Source organism: Atractosteus spatula, chromosome 23, assembly GCF_055471065.1.
Source record: "Atractosteus spatula isolate fAtrSpa1 chromosome 23, fAtrSpa1.hap1, whole genome shotgun sequence".
NCBI classification, from domain to species: Eukaryota; Metazoa; Chordata; class Actinopteri; order Semionotiformes; family Lepisosteidae; genus Atractosteus; species Atractosteus spatula.
The window spans coordinates 4,522,869-4,545,130 of NC_142728.1; the positions used below are offsets into that span (position 1 = coordinate 4,522,869).

Below are 22,262 nucleotides of genomic sequence, written 5' to 3' on the forward strand. Positions count from 1 at the left end.
TGCGGATGGGAGATGGATCCTTGAGAAGACAAAAGAATATCAAAAGGATATCTACATGCGTTTCATTGACTACAGCAAGGCCTTTGACTGCGTAAATCATGAAGAACTCTGGGCTACATTAAGAAGCATGGGTATACCAGAACACCTGATAGTTCTCATACACAATGAGAACATTTATAGGAGGGAATCCACTTCATCCAATTATACAGTGCAGCACTCACACAGGTGATGCATTTATGTGCCAGAGGCCACAGGAGGACAGGTGAAAAATTACTTTACTTATTGAATTAAGCAGGGAATTTAGAGAGGGCAGATTATTGGAGCCCAAAGTGAAATTTAACAAGGACGCTAGATGATTACCTACATTTCCATTGGGTTTTTAATGACTAATAGGCAGGCCCTCAATTCAACATCTAATCTGAAGGATGGCAGATGTTATAGCAATGTCCTGACTGGGACATTGTTTTTTGAATTGGTGGTTTAGGGGGTGGGTACCATGGTGACCCAGTGATAGAAATGCTGCCTCGCAGCACTGCAGCCCTGGGCTGAATTCCCGGGGAGCTGTCTGCATGGACACATTTAATATTTTGGTACCAGTTCTCACGCTTGTGTGGGTTTGGCCTGGGCGCTCCAGTTTCCTTTCACAGAGGCCATACTCATACTGGTAGGTTAATTGGCTACCTGGAAAATTGGCCGTATCCCCATTGTTGCTTGCCAGATTAGCCTCCAGCTCCCCTGCGACCCTGTATTGGATAAAGCAGTTAGAAATGCCATGAGCACCTCCTACTGGTCCACTAGCACCACTTATAGCAACCTGGTTTTTCTTTGAGGTTTCCCCTCCCAGTACTGACTTTACCCAGCCTTACCAACTTTTAACTTACCTTTATAATTGAGTTCTGAAGTGCTTAGAGATGCTAGTTTTACAGGTGCTACTGTATATAAAATACAGTGTATTATTATTATTTATTGTTATAACTGGGCTCTCTGTGTCAGAAGATATCACTTCACATTATCAAGGAGGGTAGATATTATTGAAATATACTTCCCTTAGCTGATTTCCTCATTTAAAATATGTTATTCCATTTAGACACTTCATTTGCTTGCTCCTTTATGATAATTGGTGTTTTTGAATGACATTATTTTCTGCATATTTTCTCTATTTTGTTATGTATCAGTCACCCTATCTGGGTTGTTACCAGATCAGGTTCTTGTCTATGTTGTATGTGTTGTTCTTGTTTGTGAGACGAGGTTTACTGCAGAATTCGTAGATTCATAGGAATGTGACAGGGTAGACAGTGTAAATGTTGCTGCTGTGGCCACTCAGAAACAGGCTTTTTTCTAATGACACAGAGTCAAATCTGTGACAAGAACATGTAAAGAAGAGGGGTCTAGTACAGGATAAATGCATGCTGGTGCAAGGAATCTTATTTTTTAACTGTAATAGTAATGTAATCATTCTTAACAGTGTTTATGCAAAGCACCTAAGCTATTTTTGTCATTCTTCACTTCGAGGCTTATTTAGTCTAGGGTGATTAAATGTGTTACATTTCTTGAGCTGGGCAGAATGATGACAGGTGTTTACATAATGGGTTGTAAGGCATTTCAGTGTACCTCCCACTTGAGCAGACTGTTTGCCAAACAAATAAGTTTTTCCATCAAACAAAAGGGAACCATAATGGAAGGGAAACAGTCCCTGTTTGCAACTCTGGCTTCATGTTTTCAGGAATGAACTGCAGCTGATGGGAACCCGGCAATACTTGTCTTGCGGGAATAAAAAAGTTCTCTAGAAAGAGATGTGTTAGAATGAGTTTCATTTCATCGGTGGTATCCATTGCAAGCATCGTAATAATTTTATTGAGATTTTATGTAGTGTTATGTTAATTACAGCTGACGTAGATCACTGGGCATCATAATACAGGAGTATAATATAATTATATGTACATTGTTATGTGAAGCAGACTTGGGCAGGTTCTATATGGAGCTTGCATATATACTTGTGCCCTAATGGTTATTTGCCAGATATTGACGTTTCCACCCATATTGTAAAGGAGCTATGGTAGCTCAGACGGCAAGGGCATCCAGCTCCTGACTGGAAGGTCCCGGGTTCAATCCCAGGTAGGGGCAAGCGATGGAGCTCTAATTCTTTCCAGATGGCTCCCATGTCCACTCAGCCTGCTTTCCAAATGAGTACTGGGGGTTAATCCTTCTGGGGGGTAATAGGCCGGCCGGAGTGTGATGCTGACCACATCACCTCCACCTCCAGTGTCGGATGGTCAAGTAAAATGGTGGCCCTTGCCCCCCATTCCCCCATGGGCCTCTATGGCCTGAAAAGGGGACCTATGTACGTACCCATAGTGCAAAGGCACGCTGTCTAGGTTAGTTGCCGTCTTTAAATTGCCCCTGCATGTGTGTTCTGCCTGGGTGTATCCTGCCTTCTGCCCTTTGCTTGCCAAAAAGGCTAACAGTGACTGTATCTGGCCAACAATGACTGTATCCGATTAACTGGTTATAGAAAATGGATGAATGGATTGTGTGAAGAGTAAAACAATTGATGTAACTGGAAAACAAGGTGTTTGATATGATTCAGTTGTGAATCAAATTGGGATATTGCTATTGTCCTTATAAGTGGGCAAACTGCGTAAGGGCTGTGCATGCGCTTCTCCAACGTGCTCATCATCTCTCTAGTCACAACCTTACGTGCTGCAAACTGCTACAGGAGTGCGTGGAATGGGTCAATTGGCATTGAACTGATGGGTAATGCCATTTTGATCAGCAGTGCTGGGCCACCCATCAGCCACCCATCTAATCACAGGGTCACCGCTACATAGAGAACCGGGGATGCTCTAACACAACCAACCCAAGTCTAGAGTTTACTGGTCTAAATCCAGGCTTTGCTGCTGCTGACTTTAGTTGGGGTCTAACCTAAGACAATTCCCAATTTCCTGAGCACTGGTCTCCTCAGTGCATTGAGGTCAGCTGGAGAAGTACCTGATGGATCATCTTGGGACAGCTGATTGTGCTGTGTGCACACCATAGAATGTGGGGGTTAGAGAAGCACGTTTTTGTGATGCAGGCGCGTTTTAATATTACCTTCCAGGAGGGTGCTGGAATTAATGCCATGAACTGGAAGGAATAGCATGTGGTGTTTCTCACAGTGATGGCTACAGAACAGAAAGAAATGTGTGTTGTTGTAGATTCTTTGATTGCAGATTTTATTGATGGCTTGACCCCTCCCTTGTCAGCTGTACCATTGTTTGTCCGCACTGCTGACACTGCTGCTCTGTGCTTGAGCAGCGTGCTTGACTCTATTGCAGCCGTTCTAAACCACACAGCTGCATAAATGGTTACCAGCATTGCAGTGGTAAAAAAAATGTTGCAGAATAGTTTCTAAAGTGCTAAACAGAACTTTAAAACTGTTTCGTATCTGTTTACTTTAAACGTTTTCGTTGTTTTAGAATTGCCGATAAGTTTTGCTGTAGTCATCTGATTGAGAAGAGCCAACTGTGTTTTTCCCATCTCAGCTAGCAGCTATGAAACCTGCGTCCTCACACAGGGGTAGATGAGAAAGTATAGGCAGATGTCTTTAACCAGCTCACCTTTAAGCCACTCATACGTTTACACTTAACAGGCATTGCAGCTCCATGCCAGAGGTCAGCATTGAAAGAGAAGCATATTAAGGAGCACTGAAGGGTAACAAAGCCTAGGAAACTGCAGGGGTTGCCGTGTCATTGATAGCCAAGAGAGCCCTTTGTACACTTCTCCCCCCCTACGCTCAGTAACGCTCAGCCAGTTATATGCCGTGAGTTGGGGAATCCCAGTCACAGTCGGCTAATAACATGACACAGGCTCATAATCATCAAGTTCATGATTTGTGCATTTTATGAGTGATAGAAAGCAATGTATAAAAAGAGCAATGAAAAATGCTGGCAAGAGCATAAGTGGTAAAATATAATTCAAAAACAGGCTCAATTTAAATTGGGGGCAGTTCTGTCACTATTGAGCAAGTCTGATTGTTCACATCATTTTGGGTGCAAACACAGCACTTCAGAAAGGAGTAGTAGCCTGTGTTTATACTTTGACAAGACCAACTGTAACTACACACCCCTTTCCCCCCTGGACACCTGCCCTTTACCAGCTATAAATCACTCTACTATCTCACTTCATGGAAACCTCTGAATGCATTCTCTATTTGCATGCTTCTCCATAGGCTGATGGAGTTCAGCCCACTGCAGGCCAGCCACTCAGTCCGCACGGCCTCTGAAAGCTGCTCAATGCTTTTAAAGATAACACAGTGCAGCACTCGTTTTTTTTAAGTGTTTACTGTACACATTTGTGTATTATATAAGAGTGTGTGGTTCAGCTCTTGGATGTTTTATTTTGTTTCCTTGGTCATGCTGAGGGCAGTAGAATGTAGAATGTTCTCACTCTTTCTCTGTGTCCAGTTATTACCCAGAAAGATCCCTTCAGAAGTAAAAACACATTACCTTCCTGATCTTAACATATGCTTTCCAAGCGAAACAGGAAAAGGGGATTTCGGAGCCCCTAGCAAAATACGTTTTGCAGAAAAGTACCATTTCTGATTTTTAAGTTCCCCACTGGTGAGGTGCATTTCAAGAAAATAGGCTGAATGTTCATGTAACCTTTGGTCTGTTGGTACAAGACCACACTGTTAGAGGTTGATTGTTAGCAGATGCCTCACTGTAGCTCTCTGAAGGCAGAGAGAAGATCCCTGTTAGTGAATGTGCTGAAGAAGAGGCCTCACATTTACATAACTACGTCAAGGGCAGTTTTGACCATTTTGTTTGCATGAGATTAAAAATGTTTCCATCCTGATGGCTTTTCATCCACACATGAAATGAAGTGCCTGCTGTTATTGGTTGTACACTTTATGTACTTTTAAATTATTTTTTCGGCTGGAAAGTCTTTGTGTGAAGCTACAATCTGTGTTATTATAACTGATTACATTTATGTCAGAATCCTCCCTAAAAGGTCCAACAGCTTTGATGATGTTGTTAAGCATCTATTTAGAGTTCAATGCACCGTGAAATAAATATAAGGTGAATGACTTGTCACAATATAACTATGAAGTACGTACTGTATAATACTCTACTTCTGGGGGAGATATTTTTGGTATATTTTGGAGAAACAGAGGTGCACATATAATACAAATATTGTATATGCAACATATATTAATGAAAGCCTAAAAAACATAATTTAAACATTTTAGATTATATGTAATAAAAAGGGTTTTGTTGTCTCCATTAAAAGACATTGCGTGAACTATTGCTAAAGTTATGATGTGATTTTTATAGTTACTCAAATTCATTTGTCTTTTGTTGTTATTCTTTGATTATGTTTGATGCTGAACCCATCAGTTAGTGAGAAGGTTTATGGGTAAAATCAATCCATTGTTAAAGAACGTCACACATTATGTGTAGCTGTTACAATCAGACACTGTGTACTACAGCAAAACTTATAGTATGCGGCATCATATTATCAGAAAAAACATGATTTGTGTGGGCAATTATTGTATTTACCTGCTATATATAAAGAATGCCTAATATTTCTAGAACAGTTAATTAAAAAAAAAAGTTTGTTCTGCACAACATGTTTCTTCTTTTTAAAGTCTGAGTTTAACATCCAGAACTTAATGATAGGCAAACGTGATAGAGTGGTCCAGTACTGTGGTGATACTATTGCAAAAATCCTCACCACATCATCCAAAAGATCTTCCTAAAGACAGGAAAAAAAAACAAACTAAGAATCAAATCCTTGCAAGGGTGTCACTGCAATCTCATAGAAGCATTTTCAGACTTTATTGTTTTGAAAATATGAATGATATTAACACAGCTGCTTTAGTAAAAAAAATGGAAAATAAGCAGGTCATATCTGGCCAGAAAGTGAGTTACTATAATCTTTAAATGAAGCACAAACACAAGAAAAGAAAATCGGAGACTTAAATGCTCAGCTCAATTACCCTCCCCATGAGCTTTTCCAACATAGTTCTCTCAGCCAGCAAGGATAATAACTGCTGAATTGATCATTACAGGGGAATAGCAGTTTCAGATACAATCATGAACGCTGGATGAAGTGAAGCCCAGTGCCGAGAAATTATTAAGGGACTAGACTTGCTTGATAGCAGTTAAGGTTACAAAATCGACAAAAATGCTATTTTCCTGTATTGTTCACTAACGGCTGTTTTATTTTGGATGCAGGTCTATACGACAAATGCTTCTATGCCTCCAGTGACCGAGGATGGCTCCTTGGAATAAAAGCCATCAGAGAGCAGGGGAACAGAGATCCACGTTTCTTCTTTTCTATGAAGACAGATCGAGCCCACAAGGTGACTTCCATAACCTCTAATCAGAGATACATGCCAAACCAGTGGACTCACGTCGCAGTGACTTTCAATGGCCTGCACATGAAGCTCTTTGTCAATGGGGCCCAAGTGGCTGTGAGTCGTGAGCAGTCTGGGGAAATCTTCAGCCCCCTGACAAAGAAGTGCAAAGTGCTCATGATCGGCGGCAATGCCTTAAACCATAACTATCGGGGCTACGTGGAGCACTTCATCTTGTGGAAGAGTGCTCGCACCCAGCAGGAGATTATGCATGACATGAAGAGTCATAGCCGAGAGCAACTGGATGACCTGTCACACCTGGTTATTCACGAAAACTTTGAGAACGCATCGAGGAAGTGGCTGACTGTCAAGGATGGCTCTTTCCCACAGGCAGAAGTGAGCCGAGTCAGCGGAGGAATGCTGGACACTGTCCTCGAGCCCCCTGTCTGTGGCCAGACCGTCTGTGACAATGTGGATGTCATCACCAGCTACAACAAATACTGGACCTTCCGGAAGAGGAAGGTAGTCCGTTACCGTGTGGTGAACGTCTATGATGATGAACACCGAAAGCCCACTGTCAGTGAAGAGCAGATCCGTCTGCAGCACCAGCGCCTGAATGACGCCTTCAACGTGTACAATATCAGCTGGGAGCTCTCTGTCCTCAATGTCAGGAACTCCTCCCTGAGGCATCGCCTCATTTTGGCCAACTGCGACATTAGCAAAGTCGGCGATGAGGAATGTGACCCAGAATGCGACCATACCCTGACTGGGCTTGATGCTGGTGATTGCAAGAAACAGAAGACCCATTGTCCAGAGCATAGGCAGGGAAATGGGGTTTGCAATCCAGAGTGCAACGTGGATAATCATAACTACGACAATGGAGATTGCTGCAACCCCAACATCACGGACGTCACCAAGACATGCTTTGATCCTACATCACCACTCAGGTAAATTGTCAAAGATTTGGTTACATATGTCCTTTAGTGTCAAAAGAGCCCTAACTGAGCTTGTCCTTTAATTTATTTTTGTGTTTTTTGAGGAATCTGGTTTGCTTGAAATGATATTGAGGCATGAATATAAACAATTTCAAATGTGTGTGTTCTTAAATACTCAGATATCATAAGGTTTAGCCCTGAATTATGGTCTTTTGCTATTATTTGATATAGCAGAATACAATGCAAAAAATAAGCTTTCTTTTGACCAAATACTGAGGTGGTAACAGTATTTTGATTTGTGTCATATGGAACACCTTAGGCACTTCAGTTAGATGAAAGGATGTTGTATTTATGAGTGTGCATGCGAAATTATGGTCTTGAGCCACGATGGCATAAAAAGGAAGTTTGAGGAGCAAATTGTTTTGTTGGTAAAATGTTTTATCTAATCAAGTTTGAGGTGCTTTGTTTACATTTGCCAGTAGTTGCATGAGCTACACTGCGATTAGTTAATCCAAGTTGAGTCTCTGCATTGTAAATCAGGATTAATCAAAGGCGTAAATGCACTTTTTGACTGATTATATTTCTAATGGCGGGCAAGTCTGAATGCCGATTACGTCTTTATTTCTTTGCTGCTTTTCTAACATTTTTAATTACACTGTATACAGCTCCAGCCTCAGATAAATGAAGTTAAAAACATTCAACTCTTCTTATTTGGAACTGCTAGTTGTTTAGTTCCAAATACAATTCTATTTGGAATGACCAATTGCTAATCAATTTAGTGACATTGAGGAAGGGACTTGCTTTAGCCCAAACAATGCCTTGTCAAAGCATTTGCCATTTCACACTTTGCATGCTCTGCAGTGTCTTATTCACAAGAATATTTAGAGGACAGCATTCCAGGCTTGCAGATGCCAGGCAATGTGCAGAGCGTGCTGCTGTGTATCAAGCCATGGATTTATGGGCTTATTCGAACCTAGTCATGCATTGCTGCTTGGGAAGTGCTGGATATAATTGGCAAATGGCTCAAAAGCTCTTTTTCTTCACAATTACTGATCTCCTAAGTCATTCTAACTTACTCATCAAAAGATGACATTGACAAAATGATCCCATCTATTACTAGTTCAACTGTAGAAGGGTGAGTAAGGGGGAAGAACTAGCCCTGTCTTTGGGCAACGAAGAGGTTCTTACAATATGAATGCAAAATCAACATAACAAAGTCATCACAGCATTAAATGTGTTATTTGTATTGATTGTGTTGACTTTTGTTGATGTCTGTATTTGTCTGGTTACAAACCAGACCCAGACTTTTTGCATGTGGAATATGGCATTGGTGTAGCGAAATGAGAAACTAGAAATAACTATTATAACAGTAGAGCTGAAACAATTGATTATACTTATATTTACAAGTTTAAAAGCCCTGAAACTAGGCAGAGCAGATTAAGTGAATTACAGAGAATTACCCAACAGGGATTTCCTAAAGAGTATGCACTAATTTCAGAATGTGGTGGATGGCCCTCTGTACCAGGGGCACCATTAAAGGCTGACAATGACAATTGCTCGACTTTAATTGTATAATTGTAATTGAATGGAATGTGGTTTGTAAGGGGTTGGTGTATGTAAGGTGTTTTTTAGGTTCAATAGATGCTGGTAGACTATATAAGTGTTGGATATATTAAGGCCTGTAAGGCAGAGTCAAGCAGACCAAATGTGTGCTGATAGTGGTAACCCTACAAATTACAAAGTTTGTGTTGAATTTATACAAAGTACTGTCAAGGTACTGTATGAGGGAAGCGTGGAACAGTGGGTAGGTCTCTGGTCTAACTGGAAGAATGTGGATTTAAGTCTCTGCTGCAGATTTGCTGTTCTACTGTACACTGAATAAGATTCTTCACCTCAGTTGCTCCAGTCCACCCTACTGTATAAATGGGAACCAGTATTGCTTAGGGTAATTCCTGCAATGGACTGGCATTCCATCCAGTGTTTTTGCTGGATATCATCTCTGTCATCTACTTGACCGGCCAGAAAACCAGGATAAGCTCTGGCCTGATGAGCCGCTGTGACTTAGATATGGAAATGACCTTCTTTCTTTACTCTAGGCGTGAAGGCAGAACACTTACAATCTGAATTTTCTTTAGTTTATTGTAGTCTTTTGATTTTGGTTTTGTCTGTTACAAATCTACGGATTTCTCTGGAATGTCTATACATCAGTGTCCATGGGGGGAAGAAAAAACATGGTGTATTTTTCATGTGAGAAGGTCTCTAATCTGCTTTTCAGAGATGATCTTCCACGTTCATTCATTTTATAAAACCAACAAGGAATTTTGGAAGAAAATCGTAAGACGTGGGGCCTGCTCCAATCTCAGGGGGGCCAGAGTGTATATGTGAAATGTCAGACACCCTTCTTAGATCTCCAATAAATAGAAAGGTTTGTTTTTTCTGTAACTTTTTTTCTTCATCTTTGTGCATCACCCCGAATGTTAAAACACCTCATGCCTGAAAAAAGGAAAAGGGAAACCAGGATTATATGGTATTCTGCAAAAACCCCCATTAAACTATGTTATGGAATACAACCTGATAAACCGTGTAAAAAAAATAGAATAATTTCTGTCAACACCCATATGTCTTCAGGCTTTGATTGCAAGCGGTACTTTCACAAGAAATGACTGTTGCAGTTTTCTTTGGGATGTAAATCTTGGCTCTCCCACTGAGAATTCTAGAACCTTTTTCTTCAAGAGCTTGTCTTGCAAATAAAATATCACCTCCCCATACAGTATGTTCTGTATTTGTTCCTGTGGTTTGAAATTCTATCAAAATCTGAAACACTTTCAGGTTGGTTGGAGACTCTTTTCATAGAAGTGTGAGAAATCAGCTATTGCTATTCCTCTGCCACCATGTTTCAGACATGAAGAACAGCGTTTTTCTTTTCCTTATTATGATTGGGAATACAATATCATGGAGTGAGTCAGTGGTATTCAGAAATAAGAATTCTGATATGTTGAAGATGGACAGAAACCCTTCATCCCACTAATAAAGATGGGTGACTGATACTAATAGGAGAGTTAGTATTTCGTTTTAACCAATATACAGTACCAATGAAATCTTGCAAAGTGCTCAGAGCACTGTTTCATAAGTCACAATGGTGCTGTCCACTTTTTTCTAAGCCTGTGTCATTGAGCCTAATTGTTTAAATCACCTTCCAACCCATTAAATATTACTATAAATAAATTATGTATAATAATAAAAAAAATATATTAAAGCTATTTTTCTGATGATGGTGAAAATAAGTAAATTGTATCTTTGAATATTATTTTAAATAGACTTTCCTGTTGGTTCATTTAGTTATTGTTTATTCTGTTGTTGATTTTGTTTGACAGTATGACATACTGATCATTGAAAAATCATCTAACACTCAGAAGCTCCAAACCTTTTTTCTCCACAAAAACATTTCTTAACACAATATCCTGTGCATGATGCTCTAGTATGGTGGCTGTTTTGAAAACATTAAGACTATGAGACTCTTAAGAATGATAATTTCCTATGGAATATGGACCAGTTTTCTATACCTCTTTTCAACATGTTAGTTTTGTCAAATAATTTCTGACAGAACATTAAACTTTATAGGAATGGAACCAAGAATTGCATGGTTACAACTGAGCAGAAAGCTAGAAGAATCACATTTCAGTTTGCCTTCCTTAAAGACTGATAAATGGCTTCAGATTTTTTTATCAATATCCATTCTGCTACTTAAAAAAACTTAAAATGTCTTATTTTGGCCCTAGTGTAGTCATTCATAATTCAAGATAAAAGCATCCTAATGTCCTTTGAATGATGTAACAAATATCAGCCAGTATTTTAAAATCGATTTAGTATTTCTATAAATATGTTAAATTACTCTTTTCTATATTTAAAAGTTGAATTCCACTTTCTGACTCTGTCTAAAAAGTTCAGTTTAGATTTACTCAAGTGCAAAAGAAGAAAAACAGTTTAGAATCTGGATATCAGAACATTAACATAGAATTGTAAAAGGTGTGGTATTATTTTTTACTGATGATATTTCAAAATGCACTTTATTTAGTGCTATTTGTGAAGATTAAGGACTATATTGTCTGTAAAACCCTGTTTTACAAGCTAAGCAAGTCTATACTTCTTGATTTTAAGCCTATAATAGATCCAGTTATCTGGCACTGACCGAGAGTTGAGTTCCACCTCTGAGCCTGTGTGATTTCTTGTTTGATGCCTTTGGATTGCATCCTTTGGATGAAGGCTTCACTCTGGCAATCGTACAAGCGTGTTCAAAACCCACAGCGCCAAAGCAGAAACAAACTACTCTCTTGGTAGCTGGAAGGGGGGAAAAAGAGAGATCTTTCCCTGCAAATTTCTTAAATATTTTTTCCTTTTTTAGATTTATTTCGTGCTTATAAAAGTGGATTGATAGAAAGTGAGTGAGAATGGAAACCTGGAGCCCCCAGACAGCTGAGGAAGGCAATTAAAGTTCAGCACAGGGTTTGCAATGTGATGGCTTAGTGTGAGCACATTATAAAGTGCTTTGACAAAGGGAGCTATCCAAAAAATATTTTGGGGGAGTAAAATGTGCCATGCACTTTTCTGCTTCTGTCCTGTGCCTTTTCTGCATACTCATCTCTTTAGAAATTGAAAAAGAATGTCTTGTATCATTGGCAAACATGGAGCAAGCAGCTGGAAATGAAGGAATCCTCTCTGCAAAAATGTAGGGAAGGACTGTTTTTTTTATCTTTACTATTTACCAATGACCGTAAAATGAGAAGACACTAAACTTGATTAAACAGGATTCCAGTCTGGGGGATGGGCAAGTGTTTATCCAGGAACAATGTATCACACACTCAAAGTTTGAGTGTAGAATTTTTTTGTGTGCTCTAGTGACCCAACTTTCACTACAGTAGGTTTAGATGTACTGTATTGCCCATAATAACATCTAAGAAAATGAACAAACATACCTAGTGTAGGTTAATAACAACAGCCAGAAGAGATCTATTCAAACGAATGAATAAATAAAAAGATACAATTAATTGGTTCACAAATGCTATGTACACCTTTTCAATCATCTTTTGTTACCAATCACAGTTTGTTTTTCAGTATTTAGATTAAATCAGTTCCTGTCAGTTTTCTGTGTGTTTACAATTCCCTCTCATGACGCAACATGAAAAGTCCAGCTAGACACATAGATCGTGTATATCCAGGTCCTCAAAGAAAACTGCTTAACACTTCTTTCAGGAATTCTCAATTCCATGTTAAAAAGGGAACCTATAATAGGTCATAAAAGATCATTATTCTAACATTGTTCAAAAGCACCAGAACTCAGTGATGATAATATTGCAATGATAATACACATGCATAGAAGTAAGGAGACTCACCAAGGTTCTGTTGGAAAATAAAAAAAAAACTATTGAGATTTGATTTGAGGTGAATTTTCTTTTTATGCTGTTACTTTGGTCAAAATGTCCTTACAAGTGATGTTTTACATTTCTCTTCACCACAGACTTTTTTCTGGTCTCCTATTAGAATGTCAGTCAAGTCTGGCTTTATGGTTACTCGTCACAGTGATACATGTGTTGACTTAGTATGCCCTACATTAGACATTTCCAGCCTTTGCCCTTGGTGTCTGCTAGAATCTAACAAGCTTTCTGTCTTTATTGGAACACCTCTCTTTATCTGTGATAATAGTTAAATTGTACCAATTAGGTTTTAACTGGGCAAATGTACTGTATTTCTTCTACATACCCTCAGGCTGTTGATGATCTGAAATGAAGCCACTTCCCTATATCTTAAAGTGGCTGTAGTCTCATGTTCTAAGGTGTTGCCTATTCCTGTGTTTTGCAAGTGGAACCCACAGAATGAAGGTTAACAGTTGTAGTTTAGAATTAAGTAACAGAGGATAGCATAAACAAGCTCAGTAGAGTTTATATCCTCTTATCCAGGCCTGGCAGAATCGTGATACTCTGTTCAGTACAATTTGAACACTGGATTGGCACATTTTCTGCAACACAAGTTCAATACAAAAAAAGAGAAAATGTTTTTATGAAAGATGCGTTTGTAGAAGCTAGAGGGTCAACACATCACATGGCCATGTATTGTATGGAAATCTTTATGAGCGTGTGTGGTCTGTCCTTGACTGACCCATGCAGTAGCATTCAGTTAACCTCCTTGCTGGGACTGTGTTGAGATTGTACAGCAGGAATGGACTGCACCTGCCCTGACTGGGATTGTGGTCTCATCCACAAAATGTGAGTGGATTTGAGGTCAAGCGGAAGGTTAGCAAATTGTGAACTACTAATTTCTGTATTACATCACTGATAGCTTTGCAAAGAAACTGGTCCTTTCCAGCATTGGACATCTGTTTATACTTACCCACAGTGCAAGTCTTGACATCTTCTACAGCCACAGTAAGTAATTGTATTCAAGTAGTTTGTGTCTAAAAAACAAAAAAATATGAATAATGTAGCAACACTATGATCATTCAATTAAACTGACATTGAGCTCTTAGCTGTTGAAGGTCTGTAATGATGATCACTGCAGAGATGTTTGCTAGCTGTAAAATATGCCTTTGCAGCCTCCAGCCCTGTATGTAAGTAAGCAGTGTATAACTGCAGGTACTTTGGAAGGGTAGGCTAAGGGGAGACCGGAGGAGAGGATATCCATAATTAAATGAAAGACAGATCTTTAAATTGCTGCGTTTTGTTCTCCAATACATGCTGTGCTTCATGTAAAATGATACTGACAAGCGCATGAGAGGAGACTTCATTATTTTGCAGAGATTCTCTAGCTATTCGAGGAAATACAGTAGATTGCTGGATGATATTCTTCTCTGGGTGGTGCTTTGGGATATGTTATTGCTTCTATTGTCTTACTTTCTTATGATACTTAAGATGTATTTGGAAACATGGTGACCAGACTCTCTCTGTGCATGTTAACGTTGCTGTTTTTTGACAATACTGTGAAATTACTTCCGATGGATTTGTGTAATCAGGTGAACCTTCATGAAAGGTTTCCCGTTTCAGCAAAAACAAGGAGGAAACAATTCTTCTTTAGCAAAGCAAAGTGTACTTGTTTCGAGGTTTACCTATAAAGCCCCCTTGTTGTATGGCCTATGGTTAATTTTGTCACAGGAAATCCTGCAGCAACATAGTGCCCCCTGCAGGGCTGTAGCAAGAATGTACCCATGTGATACCAGAAAACCAATAGAGGAATGTGAGCCTTCTAATAGGATAGGAACAGCAGTAACAGCTTTTCTTATGATGGGTTTATATGTTATCGTGATTTGCTACTTATTTCTCTACTGACAACTTGTATGCATTTCTGTTAAAATGTCATATAGCTGCTTGTGTCGTTCTTAGCATTTCGAAGAATAATATTTTCCTCTCTGCACGAATGTGAAATTTGAAATGTGTGTGATTAGTAAATGTAGATGCAAAAGAAATCTGTTCTTAAATTATTATTGGCAGCAGATATAAATCTTTTACAGTACAGTAATGGTATCTGCAGTTAGCTCAAATACAATAATCATAATAATAATGCAGATTGAAATTATTGGAAGAATTCCACGTTTGGTCATGGAGTAAGTACACTATAATCAAGGTAATTATTCTTCTGGGTTTTAACATTAATGGCACCCAGGGGAGGACTATCCATAAAAATTTCCCCTTAAAAAAGTCTAGCAACTGAAAATGAAATATTTAAGCTTGCTTTTTAGAGTTACTACACTTCAGGTTTAGTGAAGAGCACACAAAAAGGAGACCGGTCATCGTTAGGCCTGTAGACAATGTGCACCTGAGAATGTCTTATAGTCCTGCTGGGACACTTTCTGACATTTGGTCTAGGGTCTGTGGTAGAAAAAATAATACAGACGATTTAGTGTTAGGATGCTTTTTGGGGTCACACTGCAACCAAAAACACCATTTTACACGTGACCCAAGTAAACTGAAACCCAGGCAATTACATTTCATGATTTGGGGTCATGGGGGAGTGAGCCAGAGCCTATTCCAGCAAGCACAGGAGTAAGGCAAGGTACATCCTGGATGGGATGCCAGTCCATCGCAGGGCAGACAAACACAGACACAAATGTGCACGGATGCACTCACACCAGAGCAGATTTTCCGAGAAGCCAATTAACCTACCAGTATGTTTCTGGACTGTGTGGGGAAACTGGAACATTTGGAGGAAAAGCAGATATACACGAGAAACGCATACAAACTCCATGCAGGTACAGTAGCACCCCAATTCTACATTTTGGAATTGAATTGAATAGGGTCTAACCACTGAAACACTGTGCCAAGGCAGGGGAGTAATTAAGGCAAATGGCAACTTTCACTTTCCTACAGTAAGTGTATTGATCCAAATGGGTCCAAGTTTTTTTAAGCATCCCACAGGATTAACAAGCAAGGTATAGACAGCCAACTACGTAATACGGCACCTACAAAAACGGGCAGTTTCCAAAAGGTCATGACTTCGGCCTCTGATTGCTCTCAGTCTGGCAAGAGAAAGTCATAAATGTCTTCCTCTCCCATCTACTTAACACTGATTACAAGTATTCACAGTTGTCATTTGGGAGCCATTGTTACTGCTGTCTGTCATTCTGAGTTTCAGCTCCAGGCTATTTCTAATTGCAGACCTGGCATGGTAGATTACATTTGGAAATTAATTATTGGCACTGGTGTGAGGCTATATATTTAAACTTCAAACCTGACAGATGAGGAATGGGTTTATGTGAGTGTGTGAATGAATGACTGAGCAAACCAATATATGTGTCACTTCTGAAGATCAGCTCTCCAGCTGTATGATTACTTGCATTTGATTATGGTACGTCTGGAGTGCATTGCCGGAGGCTGCATAACAAACATTATTCTACATTCCTTGTTGATTGCGGAATCCTGCACAAACAAAAAGCTACAGCATTGAGAACAATGACTTTATAAGAAAGCGGAGTTTATTTTGTTAGCCCAGAGCCTGTTACCACTTAGCAAGCTAAAGTATCTGTCAGGCTTGGAGCTTTGGTTATATTCAAATAGTCTCTTATCTCTATCAGTGGTTTGGATTTAATGCTAGGAACTTGTGTACATGCACGTTTGTTTTGCACACATTCTCTTGGCCCTGCTTTAGTTTGAATGCTTTGCTGTTTTCTCCATTAGGTTTTTGCTGCGAGCATCTTTGTAAAAAGGCAACTCTCCTGAAACATTTGGAATTAAATGAGTTGTCTTGGTTTGAATATAACACAATATATGTTTTTATTCTTATTCAAGGAATGTCAGGATTTATTGTATTCAGGTATAAAATGTTTAGTATTCCTATAACTTTATTGTATTCAGGTATAAAAATGTTCAGTATTCCTATAACTAAAAACACCTGATGCAATTTTGATCTCAAACCATTCGATAAAGTTCGATTTCTGTATAAGTGACATGGATACAATGTAGTCTGTGTATGCATTGTTAATAATTCCTGTCTGAATACCAGGAGACTGATTTCATGAGTTCATTGTTCTGGTTAAGGAATATATTGGAATTTATTTTATTATTGAAAGTTACAGATGAAAGACTTTCAGTTTCAAATACCGCATCATCAAAAACTGATGTTGATTATGAATCTGCGGTAACTACTGGCTTACAACTGGTCCCCTAGAGTGAAAAAAAAAATCCAAAAATGGGACTCTTGAATTTTTCTGTTGCTATAAACAAATAACTTTCCAAATGTGGTAAGATTCTGTTCATAAGACTCCAAAGCTTGCAATAAGTCTATTGCAATATATATATATATTTATTTTCTATGTTCCATGCTGTACATTTAATCTTCTTTTCCTGTATTTTTATTCCACCAGGACATGTCAATATATCTTCTGCACAAAATCCCATACAAGTGCTTCCTCTTTCCTTACTAGTGTTTTCATAAAGGGCTCTTCAGTTGGGTACTTTACAGCCCATAGCCTGCTTCTAAGACTCTGACCTCGTAAACTTGACGATGTTAATGGATTTACCTAATGGAGGATTTCAGTACAAACCTGCTTTTAGCACCTCTCTTTCAACAGTATGACAGCCTTGTAAAAACACCTGCTACCTGTGGCTCCACATGCTCATGCTTTAAAAATATCACATGATAACAAGAAAAGGTCTTAAGGTCAAGCCAAAGAAACCTACCTACCAAAATGTACTTTCTCCCAAACTCTTGCAACTCTTTTATGTAGTTACTGTGAGAAAAGGGAATTATGACCTTGCAACAGTATGTGAATGGTTTACTTGCATTTGTTAACTGCAACTTATCACCACCTTACTTTGTCAATTGTTTTCAAACTTTGTCCCTCAAGCAGAAAATAGTCAGTTTCATGCTGTGCTTTCCCGTCTTTTAGAGATAAATTCAGAAAGATTTGTAGTTAATAAAAAGCTTTTAATTTAAATTGATTTAATCACCAATGACTCTGATACAAAACTAAAACTAACCAAAGTTCAGACATTGAAATCCAGTATTGGCCGATGATTCTGCAGTAATGTGCCTTGATATAAATGGATATTCAGACAATTGTCAGTTTGCTTAGACATATGAGAAAATGGGACTAGGCTTAGCATTCAGAATACCACCATTCTCCATCACCAAGTTCCGAATGCACACACCCCATTGCTCTCAGTTTAGATTCCTAAAGACTGTTTGAAGAATAGAGAGCACTTCCCGTACTTTGGGTGTAGTCTTTCAAAAAAGGTTGATATCAAAAACAATCCAGCATTACCTGATATCTGCAAGTGCAGCCTTCTGGACACCTGAGTAAGCAGGGTTTGATGATCGTGGCATTAAAACTGAAATCAGACTGATGGTCTACAGTGCTGTCTTCATTAACAGCACACTTAAAAGGGCTGTAGTCTCATTGCCAATGCTGTGTGCAGAGATTTAAACATATCAAGTGGATGAACACAGACACCAACAGTAGTTTTCTCTTTCAAGTAGGTACCACAAGTATTAAAGCTATGATCATCTGCCATGAGCTTGTTGGTTTAATCATGTCATCTGAATGCTTGACTCCAATCTCCCAGAAAAGGTCTTCTTCTCCTAGCAAGGTCAAGGCAATTGAACCAGAGGCCTTTCAAAGACATGGTAAAAACAAATATGAAGAAATTCAACATTGATGTCAGCTCCTGGCAGATTGTAGCCCCTGGAGATGGAGGAGAAAGAAAGAGCCCAGCTCGTATAGGTCCAAAGATGTAACTCTGAGTCAGCAAAGAAGGAGCATTAAAGAGAGCTCACCATGACCAGATTGCTCACTTCATGCACAGATATTGAGGAGGCAACACCTCTTCAACCTGCCAGAGAGTTGGCCTTATCACTCACCTCCAGGTTAATGGGAGATATCTTCAATCAATTGGAGTGCAGAAAATGAAGTTATACCAACACATCGAAGCCTGTTACAGTAGGAACTGATTGAAATTCCAACCACAATTCCAAACCAGGCATTGCTGTGCCATCTTGCCTTTATCATAGAAGTATCATGTTCTGGCTCTGGCGGCTTTCAGAAAATGTCAGAAATTTAATTCAAAGGTGATCAGGCCAACAGCGCACTGGATGATCATAGCTTGTCTGATTTATTCAAAATGTTCCTCTGCTTTTTTTTTTTAGATTAAACAGACTTTATCCAATTTTCCAAAACTACATTTTCAGAGAAAATTATACCCTTATACCTCTTTGATCTCTTCCATGATTTCCACCTTTACACTTATTTGATTATTTTGGTAAAAATAAGAGGAAATTGTACTCTGCAGCAACATGCTTTGAAAAGTCCCTTTAATGTTAAATCTCTTTTTCTTTCTACATTACTTTTAACTGTTGTGGCTAGTGGTTAAGTCTCTGGACTCTTAACTAACAGATTAAGAGTGGGTTCAAGTCCCTGCTATAGTTGTATGGTGTTGTTGTGCCTTTGTAAGGTACTGTATAATTTCTCCAGTCCATGCAGAAAAGCCTAGAAATTGGAATAATCTCTGCCTTGAATGAAATTTTATACCTAGATTCACAGGTTAAGATGCTTTTTTATTTTGCTTTACCATTACATCTGTTAAATATGTCAATCCTGTAAAGTCAGGCTCCTGCACTCTCTCTGCACTGAGCCTGTCAGAGGGGGATAATTTGTAAGCAAAGGCAAAAGCTACAAAGTACAATATGGGTACACTTCACTGAGCAGACTCACCAGTGGAAATGTTTAGGGGGGGATTTATAGTTAATCATGGCATGAGAGAAAGGCAGGACAAGATATTTGTAATCCTCTGGGAGCGTATCTCTATTATTCTGAGAGAGAGGGAATTAGGAAAAAAGGGTAAATCAAATTTGACAGTAACCTCTTTTTCTCAATCACTAGAGTACTATCAGGGCAATAGCTACAACTTTTTCCAGGGGCTCGTTCAGAGAAGAGACGCAGTAGTGGGATTCCAGTGAATAATGGCTAGAGAATAACAGTTCTCACAGAGACGGTGACAGAATCAGAGAATAACCACTGTGGCCACAGCATTACAGGGGTCTCTCTTAATGAAAGAGCATAGCTGTGCCAACATGCTGCACAGCGCTTCCCACACAGCAGTGCAGTGTACTAATATGCACTAAATATAAATGCATCAACAGGCCAATTAGACCACTCCGTGCTCACCCACATGGAACAAATTGCCAGTGATGTGTGCATTTATGATGATTAAATGAAGTTCTTGGCGCTCATGGAAATAGCAGAACTGTTATGAATTGAGACATTACAGAGGCTCCTGAGTGGTTCTCCTCGTAAAAGCTGCTATGTGGACAATGGGATTAAAGGTTCTAGTACAGGTCTTGAGAACTCCCACAGGGAATAGTGTGGCTGTGCCGTGGTTTTACTGCCTGCAAGCATGTCAAGCTCAGTGAGAACTGCTACCAGTCTAAACTGCTATTTGCACTCTTCCACTGTCAAGAAAACGCGTGTCTTGGCTGCGCATGTTGTCATTGTCTTGAGAGAGAGAGTTTGGCTTGGCAAGTTATTCACAATTCAAAATCGATTAGTATAAAAGAGGGAAAACAAAACAAAAACTTGCATCTCAAGATCTAAGAAAAATAATGATAAATAAAACAAAACATATTTACTGCATTTTTTTACAAAAGCCACTCGACAGTTTAAGGATTAGCAACATAAATACTCAGTCCTGAATGTCATTTTGTTATCTGGATAAATACACACAAAAATATTGATGCAAAACATATCATATATAACAGTCGTCTGTTTTCATTCTAGATTTGTCTCCACAGTTGACGTCTGGTCTGTTTTTGCAACTGAGCCACTGGATCAGGCTTAATTGAACTCAGATTAGGTGGCTTTGACCTACAGTTATGCTGCTTCTTATTAAACCAGATCCTGTTTGAAAACAGCAGCTTTCTGCCTGGTCCATAGCTGACTTATTCATCTTTCCATTAAACCCTCTGACCCTTTTTCCCCTTCTGCACTGCCAAATATTTTCATAGGAAATAATGAAATTCCTGAAATTATTAGGAGGGGAACCTTTTATCATCTGCTCTTCATAGGCTTGGCTTCAGACTGAGCTTCACAGTTTCCATAAGATGACCTCCTCTGTGTCTCAATAATACCTCCCTCATTTAATGAGCTCTTGCTTGAAACGTTCTAGTGAAAATTCCAACATTGTCTTAATACCATCACAAAGATCCCACAGCTTAAAGCGGTTTCAATCTTTTTAACAAAACATTTCACAGAGCTCTCAGTCTTTAGCACAGTGGGTTTCGGGATGGGTATGGTCTCAAAGGTCTTGGCCAAGATGAATATCAGACTGGATTTTTTTTTTCTCGGTTGTAAAGGTAGGGGTCCTAGTGATACTATCCCAGTAGATGTATCTTTTTCCTTTTATAGCAATGGCGTTGTCAATATTGAACTAAAGGAGAAAATAATATTTGAAACAGTTTGGGATCAAATGTGTGGATAAAACAAAATGATCCCTCGTAATATGTCTGACCAAGATACTTTTCTTCACACTAACGTCATCAAGATATTGTTATGCGACTTATAAATTCCTTGCATTTGAATACATTTTTTTTGGCTAGGTGACTTTTGTCTAGAAAGAGTCCTCTTTCTTGCACTCGGTGTAGCTGGTGGGGAACATGAGCAGTGATGACTCTCATCAGATTTTACCTTTACATCCTTTAGATTTTTTACACTAATACAGCGATTAGATGAGCTCTAAGCATAGTTCAAGCCCTGAAGGCCAGCGGCGCTGTAGCATTAACAGTCGAGTACAAAACGACGGGAAGATTTGTTTAAAGTGTCACTTATTATGTTCAAATTATTTGGCGCACTATGGCTGCCGTCGCATCTTCGCATCTTCCAGGTGGGTGCTGCATATTGTTGGTGGAGGGGAGTCCCCATTACTTATAAAGTGCTTTGAGTTGAGTTTCTAGAAAAGGGCTGTATTAGTGTAAAAAATTAGTATTATTATTATTTGGAATATCAAGATATATGTGAGTGATAGGTTAGAGTAAAAATTGCTTAATGTTTTTGTATACAGTATGTAGAGTATTATCCTTGGATAGCTACAATTAAAGCACTCAGTCTAAATTATGCCCCCACCCCAATCAGTTCCATTAATTTTTATGAGGAAACTCCCCCACTTGAAGTCACAAAGTTAATGGTCTTACAGTCCCCAGTACCCTACTGTATATTTAAGTTGTTCTTATCGAGGAAAAATCCCCTATATACAGTATGGCTTTTCATCATACAGTAAGTCTCAACCTTCTGGTTCCTAACCCTGATATATGATATACAGTATAGTGTGTATATACTGTATATAGAGAGAGATTACCATCTGTACTGGCTTACTAATTGATACGACTGTACATCAGCAGTCAAAGCACATTGGACATGAAATGTAAAATAACGTATTCTGGGTCTAAGACCATCTTTCTACTCTCCATAGCTCATATTTGCTATCACTTTGTTACAGAATGTCTTGCTGCTGTTTCTG

At 39.0% G+C, this 22,262-nt stretch overlaps 1 protein-coding gene across 1 annotated transcript in view; it reads left to right on the plus strand.

Annotated features, from left to right (window-relative positions):
• LOC148816084 (pappalysin-1-like) overlaps positions 1–22,262 on the plus strand; it is a 208,895-nt gene that overhangs the window by 11,618 nt on the left and 175,015 nt on the right. The window contains exon 2 of the mRNA XM_088940554.1: positions 6,216–7,284. Within this exon, the coding sequence (XP_088796680.1) occupies positions 6,216–7,284 (1,069 nt within the window). The remainder of the gene's footprint in view (positions 1–6,215; positions 7,285–22,262) is intronic.